Source organism: Gymnogyps californianus, chromosome 3, assembly GCF_018139145.2.
Source record: "Gymnogyps californianus isolate 813 chromosome 3, ASM1813914v2, whole genome shotgun sequence".
Lineage (NCBI taxonomy): Eukaryota > Metazoa > Chordata > Aves > Accipitriformes > Cathartidae > Gymnogyps > Gymnogyps californianus.
The window spans coordinates 69,399,956-69,422,693 of NC_059473.1; the positions used below are offsets into that span (position 1 = coordinate 69,399,956).

Consider the following 22,738-nt stretch of genomic DNA (forward strand, 5'->3'; position numbering starts at 1 on the left):
AGCTATAAAAGCACCTACAGTGCGATAAATAAAAACAGCGGGATTAAGAAGCACTGTTTCTGCTGCTTATTTCCAGTAGGTTCAATTATTAGTTTATGTTACCCTTTTCCCCACCCCGACCCCCAAAAGGTCTCATTTCTTTTTTTTTCTTTTTAACCATTATAAACTGTTTGTTTCTTGACCACTGTGGAGCCTCAAAAGTAAAGCACTTCTCAGACAGCTGGCAGTTTTCTACTTGGTCGCTCTGGAGCCGTGGAGCAGCAGAGCCTTATTCCCTGACATGAAAACAAAACAAAACCAAACAGAAGAAAACCACTGACTTAGAAATCGTTCAGAATTAACAGCAGCATGTTGAGCCTAAAGGACGTTACTTCAGAAAGCTTGCACGGAGTTTCTCTGATGTGCAACGCAGTTGGGTTAAGGCAAGTATGAACTGTACAGCCTTCAGGGCAGACAACGCGCTGTCTATTGACTTCTGCTGCAAGGTCATTCTGGTATTTTTAGTGTTGTGTTGAGTAAGAGGACTCAACACGGCCAGGAGTGCGGAGGGGGCTCTGAAAGCACCGAATGGGCTGGGTTCATTCTTAATCCAGATGGGCTGCGCTGGCAGTGGCCAGGGTAGGGAAGAGCCAGAGGATGGCACCAATGCTCTGGCCCTCTGGTGCTGGGAGGCAGGAGGTCCAAGGTGGAGGTCTGGGGCATCTCCCTTAGTACCTGTTAGAAAGAAGGGCTGAAGGTGTCTGTTGTTTTTTGTCTCACTGTTCAATCAGCTTGCTTTTTTTTTTTAGCACACAAACTGGATTTTTTTTGCTCTTTGAAGAACCAGAAGGCCATCCTGAAACAGTTTCTTTGACAGGTCCTCCAGCCCACGTTGCGTAGTGCCCATGTTTACTTTGACCTAGAAGAAAGACAGAAAAAGAATGATACTTATAATCCACCATATACCTATCTGATCACTGCCCTGCTGCTCTGGTGCCCTTTTGCAAGCAAGTGTAAGCCACCAACCAGTAACAGTTCAGCCACACATGGGATGAAGAGCACAGAAAGACAAAGTGTTTGCTCAGGTGATCGCTTGGCTCTCTTTGGAACATTGTCAGAGAAGTCAGCACAGGTTTTCTAAACCATTCTAGGCAGGAGTGATATTTAATTATAGTCTTAACTAGATATCCATGGGTCAACTGGAAGATGACCTGACCTACAATAATCCATCAGAAATGTAGCTGTCTTTGTAAAAGCAAGAAATGACACAGTATGAGGACAGAAGGGCTGAATCGCAGGTGCCTGGGAAAGCCACCCAAGGCTCACTTGCAAAGCAGACTGCATGTGCGAGTGCCACAGCCCTGTACTCCTGAACAGTGTTGTCCCAAACCTGTGTTTTGTAACTCCAGCTTTCAGTCTAAAACAGACAAGATGTTGTTGGTTGCTAGACAAGGCTTAGCTGGTAGTTTATTTAAATGAAATGTTGCCCATAATGTCTGAATCCCACAAATATGAGGAGATAATAATGCAGCAGATTTGTACTGCATGAACTTGCTGAGTGTCACGGTGGTTATACTTTATGTGCTGTTTTTTGCATCTTGCTTATGTTTCATTTATACTTCAAGTGAATGGTAATGTAGGTAGTACCTTCAGTATGTGCAATTATCTAGACAAATACCTGCAGCCTCAGACTGGGAGACCATGACCAGCATAATGCACATGTAAATACAACAGAGAGAAAAGATGGGACCAGGTACTAAGGCAAATACATTAACCCCTCCTACACTCCTCTGTCCCTGAGTTATTGTCTTGAAATCCCTCTAACATTTGGTGAAAGGTAGGATCCCATTAGCCAGAAACTATCGTTAAGTGCCTTCTAGTGAAAAGCAATGCCTACAATGTCTTGTGTAGCGGAATACACATAAGTGGGCATATATATATACACACATATATGTAAAGGGGTCTGTGTGCATATGGGTGTGTGTGTTTCTATGCATATATAGTATGTGTGTATACATATATATAATGCAAAGATTCTCAGACTTCACAGAACGCGAGGAGAGCAAGCTTCACTTCAGGGCTGAACTGCTTTTGAGCAATTTCTCCAGTGCATTAGGCATCAGCATCAGACATGCATGCTTTTTTTTTTTGCTTCACTTCTTCTTTTCTTGAGCAAACAAGTTTACGGTGAAAAACGTAAAGAAAAATCTCTCTCCCCTCCCTCCTTCCTACTGTTTTTAGAGCAGTGATCATGCAGTGCAGTCTTGTTCCACAACTATAACTGTGTTTTTTCATGTGCAGCAGAATCAGTGCCACGGAGTGTTTAGTCACCTTTCTTGGTCACCTCCCAAGAGCAGAATTTTCTCTTGACAATTGATTTCCACCATCTTATTGTGTTCTTGTCCCATGGTCTGGAAATGAGCACTGGCATCTCCTGCACAGAATGCCAGGAAGCTGCTTTTTAGTACATCAGCTGTGGTCACACTGCAAGGAGGTACATGAGCACCAGTTTTGTCCCATTCTCTTTAAAAAGCGTATTCATTTTGAAGGGACTGTCTAGGCTTCTTGGCTTGTACAGCATAGAGCACACTGTTGGCACTTAAATAATAAAAAAAAGCCATTTATAACAGGTAGATAAACGTCATGATAAGAATTCTCCCCCAAAACACCAGTGTTTTATTTAAAATAATTTAAAACTACATATATTTTTCTCTTTAAAAAGTAAGCTGATTTAAATTAAATGTGAAATTGGGAGACATGATAAGGAGAGCTGTGACTGGAATTCAAAGCCTAAAATATAGAGAAAAGAAACAAAGTGAGCCTGAATCTAATAATTCTGGACTATTTAAGGAAACAGTAGCTGGAGATAGTCACCTCAATTCACTATCTACAGATAATGCTTCTTTTTCATAAATCAAGATTTTTTTTCCTTAAGTATCCTGTTCATTTACGGTAGTTTTGCATAACTGATGAAATTCCACGTGAATGTACTGTGTGCGTTTAAACTGAACTGGAATATTCTTATAAGTAGACCTTGACTGAAGTCAGAAATAAAAAGTAATAATTCTTTAGATAAAAAAGTCCTGACACAATAGAAATGTAAACATGAGGAGCCTGAATAAATCAATATAATTATTTAATTGCACGTGTAAGTTTGTGTAGATTCAATATAACCTCCAAATTAACAAAATGAAGTGCTAACTTTAGCACACAGGAAGAAAATGGTTACAAAACAGTGTGTCTTAACAGTTAGCAATTACTAAACCCAGCATTCCTTCAGGATAATAATTAAACTGTGCATGTATAAAACAGTTAAAATTGATTTAAATCACTTGGATGTAAATCTATCTGGCTTGAATTGAAATAAAGGTTTGTGTTGATGGAATTCTGTCATTGCAATCCACTAAATCAATTCATGTCAGCAAGCAGTATGTGGGTGATGACTGAGACCTGTCACACAACTCTACATGTCTTTAAGATTTGTACTATTTCTGTATATGAATCGATCAGGGAAATATATGGGGGGTTCTCTGTGCTTATTACTGCAATACATGTTGAAATTTGCATTTTGACAGAATCTGTACAACCATTAGAAGCTGATACTGTTTTGGTAAGCTCTTCAAAGCTGAGGTCATATGATCTTCTTCACTTTTGTAGCATGCCTAGCACACCTATAGGTACTACCACACCACAGACAACAAAAAGAGGTGTTATTGTGCCTTTGGATATAGTTAGTAAGCAGATGATTTAAAGGCAACTGTCTCCTATTTCTCTCATAAACCCGGAGCTCCACATGAGTTGCACCCCAGTGTGAGCCTGAATAACAGAGGACGCAGAGGTGGCAATAAGCTATCTTCATATTTTCTTGATCTTGTGCAGGAATTAGACAGGATAGTGCTTAATATATCCTCCACTGCCTATGGATTCAAAGACATTTTGTAGCAATTGATAAAGGTGTGGAAATAGTTATATGAATACAGCTATACGGATATGTATGGGTATAGTTGTATCCTGGATGGATATGATTATACTTTGGACAGCGGTGAGAGTATGGCAATGGACTCCATAAAGCAGAAGGTCTATTCTCTCTCCTCTCCTCTCCTCTCCTCTCCTCTCCTCTCCTCTCCTCTCCTCTCCCTTTCTATGTTAAATGATTCTTAGCTTTTACTCATCCCCTAGAGATGCTGAGCATTGTACAGTGCAGGTGACATTGGCCAGAGAGTAATGTAAAGTCCTGTTTTTTTTTTTTTTTTCCCCTCCTTGAATACTATGCAGGCTAACACTGATGTTCTTTGGTGAACAAGATGCCTAGGGAACCAAACCCTTCCTCCCAACAAATAAAGCTTTAAAACATCAAGTATGGCCTGCTGTTATCATATCAGTGTGTTTTGATTTCCAGTATGCAATATTACTGTAAATAGTGCTACAAGCAGATCAAACCACGGCTTGATTAATTTGACATTCGAATTTGTCACTCCACTAGCTAATGGTCTGCCTACATTTACAGAGCAACTGCAGTGTGAATACATATGCATGTGTTCCTGGTGCGCCTCAGCTGTAAACAACAGAAAGGTATTACAAAATGCTGTAAAAGCCTCTTAAGGACAGACTGTAGCAATTCCAGAGAACCTTGTCAAATACTATACAGTCAGAGGGAAACATGAAATGTCTTTGTTTGACTGTGGCTGGGACATGGCAATACTTTTGTGGGTTGATTGGACAAAATGTCAGCTCACATACTGATTTCTGTCTCTCAGTTAAGACACCTACACTCCAGTGAGAACGCAGCATTGAAATAAGGCGGAACACAGTTTACATGGAATAATCATATATCACTTAGTCTCAGCTACAAGCTTAAAAATATTGCCTTCTTTTTTTCCACAGGTCTAGCTTTCTTTCCAGTCAGTATGAAGATGCTCAGTAAATGCAATCTGCTGTTCTGGAAGAAACACTGAGAGCATAAAGAGAATGGGATAATATCTCAGCTAGAGGGCTCCATATGTTGATGACAAGGTATGGTATACTGAGAAAGAAATAGGATTAGAATTGTTCTAAGTACCTATGAGCCACACATAATACTAGGAAGGAAATAACGTTTTCTAAATGCTCAGCACTCTGCCAAAAGTGCAGGTGAAAAATCTTTACTTGAGCACAGACAGATGGGAAGCTGAAGTTAAGATGGCATTGGAGATATGCACTGTTGTAATTTGAGATTATTAAAAAGCTCCTAGCAAAGCTCCCAAAGGGCCCAATCCTAAGCACTACCGCAGAATTGATCGTACCACTGATAAAGGAGTAAATGCCAGTGCCATGCAAAAATCCACTAATCCATTAGCAGACTTGTTTCCACTAATCAGAAGAAATGAAATTACATTCAAGGGTGAATGGAAGTGTATGTTGGGATGGATATTGTTTGCCTGTATTTAGTTCTTTTCCTCAAAAGCGATGTTCAGAAGAGAAACAAAGGAAAAAAGTAAATGTTGCCCCTTTGTGAGCTGTTCTGTGCTGTGCTTTTACCATGTAGGCCAGTGATGGTAAATAAAAAGCATTTCAAAAGGCTGCAGCAGTGAGGTAAGATTTATCTGGGCAGTCAGGACTGTTCTGAATTGCAGTTGGCATCCGTACAAGAAATATTTGGAGATGATTATTCCTGGACTGGTCTATGCTTGGGTGTTAGCTCTAGTGTGAATGTACTCCAGTTGTGTGTATGTGCTGAGATTTGATTACCCATTTAATCCCCAAATATATCAGGCTGCTCTTCTAGGCAGTGGATGGAGTTGTCACTCACTGGTTAGGTAAAATACTGTCTTCCATTCAAACTGGTTTTAAAAGCCATGTGTTGTTACATTTGTTTTGGTTTTTTTGAATGTGGAGACTGGAAATGAGGTACAGAGGTGCCTCAGTGAACAGATGCACTGGTAAGACAAATGTTAAATGCATCCACTAAATAGGCAAGTGGCTGAACTTTTGATAAATCTTAATTAAAAAAACTTTTTTGCAACCAAGTTTTGTCAAATCGGACTAGTTTTTACTACACCAAATTCTCATTGCCTCTGAGTGGAACCAGCTTGAATGAAAATGGGGGAAAATCAGGTGAGAGGTGGGTGTTACTTAAACAACTGTGACACATTATATCCCGCCCTAAGAAATCATTATAGTTGAACAGAAGAGTAATTTTGGTGCTTAAGTGTAGCTTGAATTCGGTCTATCAAAAAAGGCTTCTGCCTATTCTGAATTTTTAAGTCACGTCATCTTGCAGCTTAATGAACCTTTAATATCAGCCTGCCACTCTGCAGAATATCTCAGAAGTTAAGTACTTACATATACATGGGCTGTAGCTGTAAATGAGATGTCTTCTGTGGACCTTGATAGCCGTAAGAGTCAAATCCACCTATGAAATCAACTGAAAGGGGGAAAATTGCTTTCATTAGCAACATCTTTTCAGAAGTGATAGGCACTATCATTCAAGAACCACTGAGCACACAGACTATTTTTGACGGACCCCCTAATAATCTGTTAAAATTAGACCAGCTAATTGTGGAGATGCAGAAAAAGGGTAAAAAAAATAGAGAAAGGCAAAGTCCCTTTTTTAATTTTAGAATCAAATTAATTTTAAAATCACAGAAAGACAATGAGGGATTTATAACATCCATCTGTCTATCAGAAATAGCCACACATCCCTCTTTTTCAAGTAGACCACCTCACTGGAGTACAAAACAACATGCTATTCAGATATTACAAATGCTGAAAACCATTTATTTATTGGCATGAATGCATTGCTTCTGACTGTGATTACTGTGTCTGGCTTGCTGTCATACTGTGGTTCAGTGATGTAGAGGAGAGAGCACATTGATCCGACTCTGTCTGAGAGACAGAAGTTTCTCTGATTCCCTGCTTTGACATTTGGGTTGAAATGCATGAACAGAGGGTTGGAACAATTTATCTGAGCTTCAGAGATGAGGCTTCACAGATCTAAGGAAACCAGCATTTCTCTCAAGGCGCTGGAGGTCTGCAGGAAGGTTGTAGGGTGGGAGTTATTTATTAATTCACACCATTGCCAGTTCCCGATGGTCTTCTCATGTTTATTTTAAACAATTTCCAGTGCAATTCAATCTCATCTGAGCCTGAGACCCCTGTTTCTCTGCTATAACACTTTCTTTACACAGGTAAAAGCACACCCTTTGCTTCCTTTGCACCAGGAGACCCAACTGTTGGCTTTTGGGGGTTATTTGTGGGCAGCTCTCATCCCTGAAATATTGTCTCTTACATAGCAGATGTGAATTTGACTTTACTTCGATAGAAAAGGGCCAAAGAGTTCAGGTATGGAAGTGCATTTTTCACAGGTCTGGGCACTGCTACCAACAGACTGGCTCCGTGTACATTAAAAGTAAAAAAAAAAAAGAAAAGGTTCTTTGATAGAGGATAGCTTCTTGTGGATCTAAAATGCAGTAACATTCACATAAAAATCACAAAATGTAAATTTATAACCCTTGGTTTGAGAACTTTCACAGTGGTTGGAGTCCTTAAAACTTGCATTTATAACGTTATTTTATACTAAGGTACCCCACACTTATCAACACAGTCACATGCATTCCAGACATGTTACAAAATCAAATTCTTGTACCCCTCTGTCCACCATTTGCTTTGCAAGCAAAGAGCCACCGAAACACTAGACTGGACCGGTACAGTATGTCTCTATTGCAGCCACAGATGTGTTGAACCTGTCATCCACCTTCTTCCCGAGCAAGAATGGCCCTTGCAGAAATCATTTAGCTGATTCTGTGCTCTGTGGCAGCGTTACGTATACTCCTATCCCAGAATGATGTTTTACTAAATTAATCCCTGACATCTCTAATGAAGGAGGTTCTATAGTCTCTCTGTGTTGCCTTTCCCTGCGCCTAACTTCCTGATGTCTAATTTAAATGTAATTTCCTGCAAATTAACTACTTTTCTACATTTTGGCCTTTTCTTCCTATCTATATGAAGACAAATGAGCCATTTTTTTTCTTTTATAACTACTTTTAAGCATTTTCAAGAAGTATTTTCATACTATCCATCTTTTCCAGATGTAAGCATGTCTAGTTCTTTCAAATTTTTCTCACGGCCCATGTTTTTCAAGCCTCTAAATTTCCAAGCCTGAAGATCCTTCTTCCGTCTACTTATGTTTTTCTTACAGTGGGGTGCACAAATCAGGACTAACTGGAACAACTGTCATGTCTTCTGTACATTACCTGGAATAACATGGTGGGTTTTTTGTTTTTGTTTTTTATTATTTCTTTTTTCAACAGCATCATACAAACGCTTAATAACCAGATCTTTATTTTTATGTTTTGACACTAACTGGAGTCTAGCCAAGTAGTCCATATTTTATCTGAAGACACCTGATTGATTCTTCCCCACAGGAGTTCTTTTGCACTTGTCTGTATTGAATTTCATCTTCTTGATTTCAAGCCACTTCTCAAGATCATTTTGACTTCTAATCCTATCTTCACAAGTGCTCATACCCCTCCCAGTCTGGTTTCATCTGAAATTTTTACAAATGTTCTCTCCTCTATCATCCTTGCTGTTAACAAAAATAATGAAGAGAAGTATTTCCCTAGCCGAGGTCCCAGTGGGATCCCATCTGAAATGTCATCCCAGCTGGCTGATAACTAAATTTCAAATAAGAGTTTTGAACAATTCTACACACAACCTGTGATGACTGCATCTGGACAGTGCTTCCCTGGCCTGCTTACAGACCTTTCCTAGGGTCAAAATCTTGCTAAAATCAAGATAAATGCCATTTGTGGCTTCCTACTTACTCACTGTCTGTAATCATCAGAATAACTTTATTACAATGTGATCAAGTCTTTGGAAGCATACTATGTTTATAGGCACAGAATGAAGAATTCACTATAGGCATATTGAGTGAAGTGCTGGGTTGGGAGGAAATAAACCCCCTCTTATTCAAATACAAAAATTGCAGCAAAAAGAATGGACATGTCTTTGCTGCAGCTATGGTTTGTTGTTCTCTTGCCCAGTTTTCCTTTTTTTCTCACTCTTGACCTCTGACAACATAAGTCAGAAAATACCTGTGTTGGACTGAGTGTCTCACTGGTGTCGACCCATGTCACTTTACGAATGTTGCTTGTATGCATTTGTCCTGCTTTGCATGTCTTGTGTACGTCCCAAGATCCTTCAAGCAACCGGTAAACCACTATTAGAAGGCTGCAGGCATAGATACCCTGTTTTGCAGTCATGGAGCAAAAGGTCTTACGGGTGATTTTAGGGTTGTTTTCAGAAAGCTAAACCAATGTGTTAAGAAAAAGATTTCTTTGAGCAAAATGAGTTTGTGTGGGCATGAGAGAAAGATGCATGCTGAATATCTCTGCATGCATTGTGTCTTTGCCCTGTTGCACAGGGTAAACACAGAGTGTTAACAAGCCAGATTGTCAAGTGACAAACAAGGCAAGCTTGTAAAGACATTTCTGTGTTCAGCTGACAGTGGAAGTTCCCATGTGTGTAACCAAATGATGGTAGGGCAGAGAGTACTACTGTGACCTTGTTGTAGGCATACAATGGCTTCTTACATGCAACAGCAAACTGTGCAAGGTAGGTAAAAGTAGGTAATAGAAAGTGAACTCCGATACAAAAGGATTTCAGTAATTTCTTTGTAGCAAGGTTTCTTGATGGTGGCAGTTTCTCAGCACTGCAAAGCCTGCGGTGTCCAGACTGTGCTAAAAGCTCCCTGTGGACTCTGAGCTAGTTTCTTAAAGCATGCAAAATGCTGCCCTTTCTGCAGGCATTTTATCCTGGCTGTGCCTGAAAGGTCACTAAAAGTGTCGTACAACTGATACATTCCTGGCAGCAGTAACATGAGATGAATAAAACAAGGCTCATTAGCTGAATCGCTACAGAGGCTTCCATCCTTAACCTCATCCGTCAAACACATTTTTTACTATTCTATTTTACATTCATCTTACATGTCACTGTTATCAGAAGTGGCTCTTTTGTCATGTTTTGCTGTAGTAAAAGCACATGTGCATATACAAACAAACACAGAATCCCATTCCTTTGAAATATTGGGTGCTGAGATGCTTATTTTCCTAGCCGGACTTGAATAGGATAATAGCAGTGCTATTTATCTGTAAAATGTGTTATAAGAAATTCAGCCTGAGTATTTTCTTCCTTTGCTGGTGTTAAGGGGCTTGTCAGGCATATGACTGTGGTTACAACTGTAACACAGACAGGACATATGGCTCAAAATAGGAACATATTTTCTATTACTAAGCACTCACAGGGATGTGAAGTTTCAGCCTCTGCTCACAGTCCCAGTCCCCACTGTCTCCGGTGTATGTCAGGACAGGATAAGAGGCATAAATGGGTTTCTCATTTTTCATTTCTGGAAGTTTGTGATGTATAGAGGGACCATTAAACTGGGATGCACAAAAAAGACCCTATTAATATGGATGTGCATATGGGAGAAGGGACTTTCTAGAAAGTTTGCAGTGAGAAACGTTGAAACTGATGAAATCAACAGATGGAAAAAGAGAAAGGAAACAGCGTGGAATAAAAGCAGTAACATCTTCCTGTAGAAAGCAAAAGGAAAGATATTGAATAGAAACCAGAAGACTAGACACTATTCTACTTATGGAAATTTTCCTCTGTAAAGTATAAATACAGAAACACAGGGATTCAGATCCTCAGCTAATATATATATATATTTAGCTTCAGTGGCTTCATTGAAGCAATGATAATTTATATTAGCTTAGGATCTGACCCAAAGAGTCATTTAGGACATATAAGTATAGAAATGTGATGCTATGGGCTTCCTTGCGTTTTAGTAGGTATGCAAAAATCAGTGCAGACTAGATATGAAAGGATATAGAGTTTAGGAATGGGGACGGGGATGGGTGGCTTTATCTGCAAAGAAAAGGAAAGGGAAAGGTTGAGAAACAGCCATGTACTTGGCCAACCTGTGACCTGAAGCATGGATGACTTCTTGACTGCTTTCAAACCCTCTCCTTACTTTGTTCCTTTGCTACTGTTGCTTGTTTTGCTGATTATCTCATCCCTGCCCTTGATGTGTGAGGCCCTGCCTCTCACAATGGTGAATCTACTGCCAGCACTCAACCCTGCCTTCACCACCACATCCGCTTCCTGCCCGGGCTCCTTCTTCAAAAGTGAAAATGTCTTTGGTAATAATTCTGTAATGAGGGTGACTTCTCTCACTGATTCCTCTCTCCTCCTTCACTTTGTCCATCTCCCTAATGAAACAGCTTGGCTCCTCGAGCTTTATTAGTTCCATCCCAGACACCCCCATCACCTCCTCATCCGCTTCCCTCCTCCTGTCTCCACTTGTTTCTCTGCACACCATCTCTGCCATTTCTTGTATGACCAAACTGATAAAGTAGTCCTCCTTTCTTCAGTTTGCCAGCTTTTTTCACTCCTTTTAGCATCCAGTTCCCCTTCTTTCTTACTACAGTCACAGGAATTTTGTTCCGTAAAACTTCTGCTTGTCCCAGTGACAGACTCTTTCTCTTGATCTCTTTTTTTGCATTTCCCTCCCAATACAAGTACATGTAAATTCCTTTCATAAAAAAATCAACCCCACCCTTATCGCTGCTTGTCCCATTCTCTCTCTCTCTCTCCCCGCCCCCCCTTTGATGGTTTCAAACACTTTGTGGAGCTACTTTCCTCCGTTTCTGTAGAAGATTTTCTCCCATCTTGTGTTCTGTCCCTTGCACGCAGCTGGAACCACAGTCAGATCACCTCTTCCTATCCAAATTTGGGTACTGGTAACCCAGCGCACACAGTCCTCTCCATGGTCATCCAGCTGCGTTTCACACAGCTGCGAACAAACTGCAGCTCGTAACATCACTGGAGGCACTGTTGGTGCAGAGGTGAGTATGTGAGGCAAGAGAGAGCTGTGCACAAGTGCTGGTAGCTAAAAACTGACCAAACTGAGAAAAAATGGAGGCGAATAAAATTAGGCTTGGTTTTAACAACTTTGGAAATGACATATGGGAAAAAATATAAAAGAACATATGGGGACACCCTTGCTCCTGCAGCTTTGCCAGTATCCTGCTACCTGCCTCGCTGTTTGGTGAAGACACTTCCAAACACTTTAGTGCTGCTGCCTTTTTATGCTGTGAGCATGGCCTGGTGGCTGTTCCACAATATAGCACACAGGAGGAGGTTTGCTTGAATACAATCTCAATAAAGTTTGTTTACAATGATAATCAAACGTTAATGGTCTTTGTGCTGAGTGCACAGTGATTTAGACTCACAAAATGGGATAGAGCCAAGCACCGGGAAAGCAGGGGGAAGGAGGGCATCTGCCAATATGTGAGGCTGTGCCCTTCCTGCTGGCACAGGAGGGTTCAGAAACAGCGTAGGGACTTGGACAGTAGGTCTGATTCTTGTGGTGCAATGAACTGCATTTCTGCCAAACAGCCAGTAACGGCCTGTGAGTGCTCTTAGCTCACCCATTTGCAAGGTGAAACTAAAACCACAGATTTTTGAACCATAACCTCATGGCATTTCTGAGCCCTACGATGGCCACAGGACCAGCCAACGGAAACCCCTACACAAATTTTGGTGGAGTTTCTCAGCTCAGATTCTGCCCCACTGCCACTATCTCCATGCTGTTTACTTTTATGATAGTCAAAATTATTCTGTAATTTTTTGCTCGACAGGGGCTTTTCCTCCAGCTTCTTCTCCTCTTATCATGTTTCTTGTTGGATAAGGGCCTGCAGCATCTTCTTCTGTCTCTGTTGCTGCTGATCCCCTGGCTAATTCTTTGATCAGCCCTTCTGAGACAAGATGTAGGACTGGGGAGGTGCGCAGGTTTGTGAAACCTGATAAGCCCCACCTGGTGTCACTACCCTTACAGAGCTACTGACAGGGGTCTCAGCCTGTTACTCCCTATACTTAGGACCAAGCAGGGGTGCAGATATTACATTCAAGGCGAGTCCAGTTCATGGTTGTACCCAGCAGAAAATACCAAGATGAATGGTGCTGAGGGTCCAGAAATTAGAGAAAGCCAAAAGGCATCTCAGACTCCCAGGAGGAGAAGGGGTCTGGTCAGTGGCAGAGCCTCAGGGCAGGACGCGAGGAAGACCATGCTCTGGAGCAATGCCTCAGCAAGGCAGGGCTGGCCAACAGCAGGAACTGTGTCAAAGAGATGGGAAGCAGGGTCATGGCCGAGCAGAAAGGAGCCAGGATGAAGGCAGGCAGGAGTAACCAAGCAAGGGCTGGGAGGCTCGAGCAAGGCTTAGGCAGCTGAAGGCAGAAACAGGGACCAGGGACAGGGCAGGCAAGGACAAGAGCCGGAGGCCAGGAGGAAATGGCTGGAGCATAGCTGCAGCAATGAAAAATACTGGACTGAAATGGTCAGCACTGCCTTTTATGTATGATAAATGCAGCAAGCCATCTGTCAAGCTTATAGACCTGGAAATAGGGTTGCAGTCAGGTAGGCTGCCGCTTGACCTCTGCAAGGTTTTGCAAGGCTTGTCCAAGCTTGCAGTGGGGCTTGTCCAATGCTCAGTAAAGAGTCTGCAAAAGACCTCCAGTCAGCTATGAGAACATTAATAGTCTGAAGAATATATTATTTTTCTAAACTGGACAGACCTGGACACTGCTGGATAATAGCCATTTGCTTTCAAATTTTCATGCTTGAGTACTGAGCAAAAAAATATAGCCCTGCAATAGTTTTTGACTGACGAATCATTCTAAGAATTAAAGAAAATGTGGAGTAGACTGAATTGTCATAGAAGTTATCAAATGAATCGTTAGGAAGAATTGTTCTTAGCCAGATCATTGCTAGGGGCAAGCAATAAAGAGAGGGAAAAAGAGAAAAGGAGGAAAAAGAAAATGCCTGAGGCAATGGCCTCCAAGCGTAACCACCACACTAATAAATTAGAATAAGAGTCATTAGTAGGTGCAAAAAAGTGGAGAATTAAGGCCCAAATCTATGAAAGTTAACAATCCAATGCTAATGAAGACCTATCTAGATATTTAAAAGGAAAAGTAATAAGGAAAACTTTAACAGCAGGCATGCTGATAAAAATAATTTAGTACAAAGCTATGTCCCAGCCATGTAGGAAACTACGAGGAGCTCACGTTGACTGTCTCAGCGAGGAAGACACTAAGGCTGTGGGCAGGTGTCCTTTTCAGGGCCACTGGAAGTGGTTAATGAGTCTAGTCCACCCGCAGCAGCTCATCACCGCTCCTCTCCAAGGCGTTTGCTGTCCTTTAGCCTGGACTGATCTTGGCTGGCCAGGACCTGCGGCGTTACACCTGCTTGTTTTGGCTGAACCCTCAGAGGCTGGGAAACCGGGGTGGGGAAGGGGGCCGGCAGCCCCGCACGGCCACCTGCGGGCTGCTCCTCCGCCTGCGCTCGGCGGGGCCCGAGCTGCCCTCCCTCCTTTGGGGCGAAGGAGGAGACGCTCCCCCGGGCCCAGCACAGGAGGGCCTGCCTCCAAAGCCTGCCCTCCACGTTCAGTGCAAAGTAGCAACAGACCACTGACATCGAAATGGAGTCTTGCACCAGCACCAAACCAAAACACAACAGTCCGCCTGAAACAATTTTCCATGCAATTTTCAGCTTGCGGAGAGTCTTGGATTTTGTAAATTTTTCCTGATTTTAATATGAGTTTTGTTTATTTTTAAATGTCAGAACATTTCCATGCCTAGTAAGATCACGTCCTATTCAGCTGTGGCAACAACCTGAGCGTCTCTTCAAATCACCTGCGGCTTTTTTTGTCAGAACCATCACTAGTTACTACCTCATTTCTGCTACCGGTTTGATGCAACCGTGTGGGACAACATTGTTTCATGATCTGGACTTCTTTGTGTTCCTCTCCTGAAAAAATAAGTTCATGACAAGACAAGTAATATTTTCAGAATGTTTTGGTATGAAATGTATTGTTCTTCATAAAAGAGATGTTAACTGTTCATTCCCTTTTCACATGTGCGGATCTTTTCCAACACTTCTGCAACATATCTTTCTTGAAAAGATAAAACATGTGTGGTGAATAGTTAAAAAAAGATGATGCAAGGTAAGTATATCTCCCTGGCTGTTACAATGCATTGATTTTATTAAGCAGTATCCCATTGTGATGAGCTGCTGGAATGGAAATGTTACTTCCTTCAAGCTTTACACTATGTTATTTAGACATTTTTTAAACTTGAGGTTGACAATCCCCACAGGAGGTGGTGATGGATGCAAGGGGAGTGCCAGGGAAGACAGTGAGGGAGAACAGAAATTATCATAGATGGAGCCAGCAACACCACCATTTTCACCCGTGTGATTTTATTTATGTATTTGCCTCATACCACAACCGTGTCTCCTAGGGATTCCTTGAACATCAACTTCATTAGTTACGAAGGCAGCAATCCATAACCAATTTTCTTTTCATGTCAAGCTTGTTCATGTATAAACCCAGCCCTTTTGTTGGAAACATTTGCAATTAATCCCACAAACAAAGAAAATGCAAATTGTACAGTCTACCCTAAGCGACCCTTCTGACTCAAGGCTCTGACCACCATCTATTACACACTAAAATGAATTGAAATTCCCACTTTGAGTCTAACCTAATTTTCTAGTGATAATAGGCATGGATTCCCAGAAGCATTCTATGCATCTAGATAGTAACATCCTAATTTCCTTTCCTGGTAAATGTTTTAAATAAGATTTTAGCACCAAAGGAAATTAACCTTTAAATTAATTGTAATTATAAAATGCCATCACTGATTTTGTCTTCAGACTAATTACTTGCTATTATTTAAACAAACTGCACCTCCTCTGAGCTTTAAGTTTGTTTCTCTCTCTGCAGTGCAGTGCCAAATGATCACAGACCAGGCTGTGTAACGTCTGCCAAGCCCTATGACACCTTGGACTGCTCATGTCCATTTGCATCTCAAATGCAGCCAGTTTCACTTGTCATATCTTCCCACCATAGGCTTTCCCCCCTGCGCTTCAGCCTCACACTCTGCAGCTCAGACATTTTTCAGCCTGTGCTTTCGAAGCAGCAAGCATGCCTTGTAGGATGCGGAGTGCCTGTGCTCTGTGCCGGTGAGAATGAGACGCTTAACACCAGCCTTCTGCTCTGCAAAAGGTCCCCTCCAAGACAGGACATGACTAGAAATAATGACACAGAAACCAGTGACTGATGTGTGCAAAAGGTTGATGCTGTACAGGTGTCTCAGGGAATTTCCTAAATGTTCCTGGTGGCACTGTGGCTCTCCAAGGCTCTTTAGGATGACAAGCATGAGGCAGTACCGTGGGATTTCAAAGGCTTCTCTCCCTCCACACTTCCATCAGCATCCTGACAGCTGAAGGCATCCCATTTCCCCCCTTTGGTTTACTTAGTTCACGTAGCAGTCACCACATTAAATGAAACAAGTAAATGGAAAAAGCTTCTAATTTAGCCACAGGCTGTAAATTGGAGAGTGCAGCTGAGCAAAAACAAGCTGTAGCTTCAGCTTTTGTAGAGTGTTCATTGAATTCTCATTCATGAATGACCTGTTCAACAGTTGGAGAACAACTGTGTTTTAAATATTGGCTTGTATTTGTTCCTACTTTTATTTGCTCCTGTGTTGCCTCTGCAGACTGCCTAGGCTGTCCTTAGCATTAACCAAACAAGTCAGACCAGTGATTCACCCTGTTGTGAGAGAGGTGTCTACCACAGATAGGGCAAATTGCTCTTTGGAGTTACATCCCTGCCTCCATTGACTGTGGTGGAAATCTTGATTGTTAGTTTAAACTGCAGGCCTAATTACATGTGGCTGTAGGTGTGTGAGCTGAATGCCACCTGTGGCAGCATGGAAAAGTTGAAGATGGAATGACTGGTGTTTTCCAGAGAAAGACTCAGGACATATTACACAAACAGTAGGTGCAAAACTAAGAAAATGTATAGCTGAGGTGCTGGAACTCCTTCTCTCGGGAGGCTGTGTTTGATAAAAACTTTCTTGGTTGAAACGTAGGTGGACACTTTCAGGAAGAAAAGACCATTGTGGGAAACTAAATACAACAAGACCATTTCTGGCTAAGGAAGTCCCTGAACTGCAAATTACTGTCAGGATTTTCTGGGAACCACAAACTTACTGTGTTCTTATATGCCTATATGGCAAATAGATGTGGAAGTAAGCATCAGATGTTCTTCATTACTGGATATCAGATTCGGGGCTGGATAGATCTGGTACCTCCCATCTTGTGTTGTGTTACACAAGTGTAACAGATAACGCTGGTAGGGATGCAGCTTACACTGCGGCTGTGCTGTCACCTTTCAGCTGGGGGGGAAGAGACCTGCCAGGCTGCTCAGGACAACAACTTCCAGAGATGCATTCAAGTCCAGCCTTGACTGCAGAAAGATAGTTGCAGTCATCTTCAGCCATCTCCCTCAGCCTTAGTTTCTCCTTCCTTCCTATCTTTCTCCTGTCCCGGTAGTCTCAGGATTTACAGCCATATTCACCAGAAAATGGGAAGGGAAATGAAGAAGCAGAATTAATAGTTGAATATTTGCTACTGGTTTCTCTTTGTCTTTGTTTTAGAGATTTTTAAGCAGGGATGGAAACTGAGGTATTATTTCTCTGTGATGTCTCACTAAGCAGATTGTGAAAAGCATTTGGCACAGAAATAAAGGGATACCTGAGCATATTCTGCACTTCAATAGTGCCTTTCATCCCAGAAGCTCAAAGTTATGAAGCAACACGCCTGTGAGTTTGTCCCTGTCATTATTTCCCATTTTAAATATGGGAAACAGAAGTATGGAGAGGTTAAATAACCTACCCAAAGGTGGAAAGCAGCCTGTAACAGAGCTAAAAATAAAAGGCTTTTCTACCTATCTCATATGTTTGTCAAAATTTCACATCTCTGGCATCTAATGAATTTAATATTGTCTTTTAAAAGAAAATCTTTGTCATCACCTTTTTACTTCCCAGGTCAGGCCTAGGATCCCAGAGTGCATTGTTGTTTCGCACTGAGTTTATTGGCACGTAATTGCTATGCTGTATTGCTCACCAGTAGCTATCCCCTATCTGGGGTATTGTCTTCCTGAATGTTTTCAGTAATTCAAATAGAATCTTGAATTCAAGTTTTTATGGGGGGGAGTGAAATAATTTTAAAGGGTTATCTAGAGCTTTACTTCTGTGCCAGACATCCCCAAAAGCTGGGTTCAAGGGAATATGCAGCAAAAATCTATTTAACCCAGTTGCAATTTCTTTTGCTTTGCAGTTTACCTGGAAACAATGCCAAGAGAAAAGAAGATGGTGTACGTGCAAGTTGGATCGCTGCTAGCATGAGATAGTGCAAAGGTTGTACCTCACGGTACTCAGGGAACAGCCAGACAGGCCATATTTATTCACTGATTGCCTTGCCACTGTGTCACGGTAGGTAAATGCTGTTTCTTCTCCCTATCTGGAGCAAGGGAGCCTTCTGGATTAGGATTTCACTGTGGAACACAGACTGAATTAGTGATTTTCTCTAGGCTTGGGTTCCTTCCCAGCCAAAGCTGTCCCTCTAATAACAAGCCATCCCCCTTTCCCTCAACAGAACCTGCAAGGCGAGTGCAGAATTCCCACTTCAGTAACGCAGGTTTCTTTTTTAATTGCTTACAGACAAAAAGCCCCAGGAGGATGCTGCTTTATTGCTTAGATTTCAGGGTTCTCTGCAAAATATTTGTATATTTAATAACATTTTCAAAAATACATTGAATTTTCTTTTAGTAAGGCAGTAACAGCTTATAGCAGGGAGCCAAATTGCTAGTGAGGAAATGCACATTAAACAAACATTTCAATGTTATTAAAAATAATGTGCAGCCTTTGAAAAATGCAGGCCTAATACGATTTTGGAAAACAAATTAGGAGATCTGATAAGTTTACAGCCGTTGAATGCCTCCAAGTAATGATTGTTGCTGACATTTTCATGCTTTATTTTTAATTGCTGAAGCTAATAATGCTAATGAGGTAAGAATGACAATGGCTTAGGCATACCAGTGGCAATAGTGAAGAGGAGAGCGTTGAGTTGGCAGCAGCCCTGCTGGGCACTCGTCCTCCCTCGTCTTTCCCAAATGGAGACCTGAGGCGCTCCAAGCCTCAGAGTTCCTCCTCCCTACACAGCCACAGGGAACACGATGCAGAAGGGACCTTTGGGAAGCAACAAACCACCACCAAGAGAAGTAGCCGGGGGAAAAGCCACCTCTGTCAGATCCTTGGAGATGGGTGCTGCAGTTCAGCCCTGGTGCACCCAGTGTTAGAGCACTGCTTGGGACTGTACCAGGAGGGAAAGCAGCTTCCTCTGTAATCCTTGATGCAGAATTGACCCAAAGCAGATTGTTCTCATGAAAGGTAGTGCGGACTTGTGCTTTAATTTAGGGGGCCTGCTGCTGGATTTATTTGGTGTATGAGTAATTAAAACCTCTAGACTTGCTGATTCAGCCCTAGTTATGACCCTGATTTGATCACTGTATTGTTCCATTCCTAATCCTTTAGTGAGGCTAGAGCAGGTTAATCTTAGTGAAATGTTTGCTTAATTCTACCCTCGCTCATTTATTCTCTTAATAAAATCTGCATAAAGAATAGAGAAATAGTAATTCTTTCAGCTTGTTCCAATTACTCTGAGAGCAAAGCTAATTCAGCTGAAGCAGCTTAAGAACAACTTGATTGTGTTTCTACAGTTGAGGCTCTGTGCCAACAGAAGATGAGGCACCTTCTCTGCTCTGGAGCAGTGTCAATATGTTCCTCTGGTTAAAATCTGGAACATGTCCATGTCTGCCTCTTGGATGTTGCATGACTTTTTCTCTAGTCTCATGCCTTGCTGCCCACTCCTGCCAGGCTCAGTGTTTCTGCCTCTTTTGCTCCTCTTCTGGCCTGCTGTTATGCCTATGGCCCATTAGCAAAACAGAAGAAATGGAATTGAGTGTATGGGTGTTCACCATGTCCATCGTGAGAAACAAAAGGCTTTTTCTGTTGGCTCTGTCTCATCAGACAGGACTTGTGGCTACATGCCCCTTTGGTGTGACCCACTATGGTTATCCTTACGGTCCTCTGTGATTGGCAGTGAGGTATCCCATTTTTACAGGCATGAGTGGTCCTGAAAACCAGAGATCTAGATCTCTCCTGTGATGTCTGTGAATATAAAGGTGGGTAAGAAGATGGCAGTGCCCCTCTGTTGTTCTTCACAGATCACTTCAGCAGCTGGGAAAGCAGGGCAATGGTGTGGGTGAGTTGCTTTACGGTGACTGGTTTTACCAGAGGATCTTTCACAGCTGACACATCTTTAGCACACAGAGGGAACAGCAGCTGCCAAACTGCATGCAAGCACAAGCCCAGCCTCACCCCTTACCAGGTATGGATGCTAGGCTGGGGTTGGTGGACAGCAGAGCAAAGCTTTTTTCTGCTATGCTAGATGTCCAGCAAGTCTTGGGGAGGGAGTACACTGTGGGCAGGAGGGGTGTCTTCATCCCTCTGTGCCACAGAGCTTGCTCCATAGCAGCATGCAGGGGTGAGGAACTGGAAAAGTGGAAGAAGAGACTATGGGAAGAGAAACACACCTAGGGGATCTGAAGTGATCTCAGACCAAAGACTCGCATATGCAGGAAGCTCTAGCAATGGCTCTGGAACATATTCCTCTTTTCCTGAAAGCTTTTCTCCTTCGCACTCATTTGGTCTGCATGAGATGACGCCATCCGTGAATGTATTGAGGAAGTCAGGCTTAGGCATCTTCCTCTGGAGTACAAATACTGAACAACATGGCATCCTGAAGGGGGATACATTACTTCTCAGAGGAGCACGATAGATGGATGCTTTGCCAAAAGGGAGGGAAAAGGCAAGAAAACGTATCTAAATGGAAATGAAAGAATCTAAAATTAAACCTGAGCAGGGGGTATCTGTACGGACTGCAGCCCCTGGCTGTAACAGCAAGTGCTCGGCACATGTCAGAGTGAATGTCTGAGCAGAGAGAGAACTAGAATCATTCTTACTCTCTGCTACATGCAGCCTCTCAGTAGAAATTAAAGCTGCTTTAATTTTACGACACCTTGAGGGGCCAAATCCTATCTGAGCATTATTACAGTGTTGGGACGACTCAGACATACAAGTTATCTTTTTCTCTTTTTTTCCAGCCACACTTCCAAACCTCACCAGAGGTGAAGCTGCAGCGCCTGAGCTTGCGCTGGCTTTGTTGTGCTGGGTAGGGATTCACTCTGGTACCTCAGGGAGACGCTCACAGATGGGTAAGATGGCTTTTTGGCTGGAAGAGGAGGCGTGGCTGAGGTGTATTAACAAAGTAATAAAAGCCTCAAAATAGGCAAGACGATGGCAAGAAAAGGTTCAAAGAAGCATGACGATCTGTGGCTTCTGAACAACAGGGAGGTCCCACCGCAGTGAGCAGAAAACAATACCATATTGGCCATGGCGCTTTGCTGCCAGGAATGTTGCCTTACAGACCACAGGACAAATCTCTCAGGTGTGCTTCTGTGCTTGTTTGGTGAGTCAAGTCACAAGTCCGTTCCTTGCTTTTTACTTATATCATGCCCTAAAGCATTACAGAAGAGTGAAAAAAAGATTTGAGCCCTTAGAAGAGGGCAGAATAGTATTAAATGGGCTTTCATTTTGGGGGGCAAGGAATCACTCTCCTCCAGCTCTGTGGATAGTGAATGCACTTAATGGGAAAGTAGGAGAAAGTACATAGGACTGGTCCTTCCCTAAAAGTACAAGACCTATTTGTGACATACCCCTGCTCCACACGCCTGTCCCAAACTCTTTTTACTCTTATGCCTTCCTCACCTCCACAGAAACACAAAGACAACGGAAACAAGCATAGTCAGAAAGAACTCTGAAGTGTGGTTTGATTTCGGCACTAAATCTCCCCTTGACAGCTCACAGTGGCACTGTATTGCCAATAGATTATAGGGTTGCAGCTATTTTCTACGCAGGAGAACACACAAAGGAACCCCCACCAGCCCTAGCAGTGCTCTCAATCAAATAAAAACCCTTTAGCTTCCTGTTGCAGATCTCTCTCTAGGATTCATGTATATTTTATCAAAGTTACATGTAGTTCTGATACTTGTTTCTAAAGTGCTTTAGTATGAATCCCAAGATGTACTGAAATGCTGCAGTGGCCCTTTTTAAAAAATCAAGGTTAGAGTAGAGAAAAAATGAAATGGCTTGACTCCATAGCATGTAATAGGAGCAAATTCCGCTCAACAGTCTTCTATTGATATAAATAAGCAGAAGAAACACAAACATACATCTATATGAAATCATTTCGCTCCTTGTAATTGTACCCTGGGAGCAGCAGGAACAAAGAGGAGCTCCACAGTTGCACCTCTCATAAATGAAGGTCCTGCAATGATCTAAAGCTATTTTTTGGCCAGAAGTGCTTTTACAAGCCTACACACAAGTCAACACAGAAGAGCTATGCCCTCAGTGGTAGCCAATTACTGTGAAGACAGTTAATAACAATCTGGAATAAGGGGCGGGGGGGGGGGAAAGCCTGTATTTACCAACTGGGATTTTTGCTTTTTTTATTTTACGTCTTAAGCTAAGCTGTGAGGAAAAAAAATTGCAATGATCTTTTCAGAAGAAAGGAGTATGTATTTTTTAAGCTGCATTTCACGACTCCTTTGTCTTTCAGGCATTTGAAAATTTTAGATCAAGAAGGATGGACAGAAAGCGTGTTCTGTCTACAGTATGATAAGGCATTTAGGTTGAAGTCAGCAAGAGCCAGCATAGTGGAGGGGTAATTTAAAGAAAAAGAATTCATTTTGTATGTAAT

The 22,738-nt window shown here is 42.1% G+C and overlaps 1 protein-coding gene across 1 annotated transcript in view; it reads right to left on the reverse strand.

The window, feature by feature from the left end:
- Nucleotides 1-605: 605 nt before the first annotated feature.
- NKAIN2 (sodium/potassium transporting ATPase interacting 2) overlaps nucleotides 606-22,738 on the reverse strand; it is a 475,734-nt gene continuing 453,601 nt past the window's right edge. The window contains exons 6-7 of the mRNA XM_050894206.1: nucleotides 6,301-6,382; nucleotides 606-898 (exon numbers count right to left, since the gene is read on the reverse strand). Of these exons, the coding sequence (XP_050750163.1) occupies nucleotides 889-898; nucleotides 6,301-6,382 (92 nt within the window). The 3' untranslated portion in view covers nucleotides 606-888. The remainder of the gene's footprint in view (nucleotides 899-6,300; nucleotides 6,383-22,738) is intronic.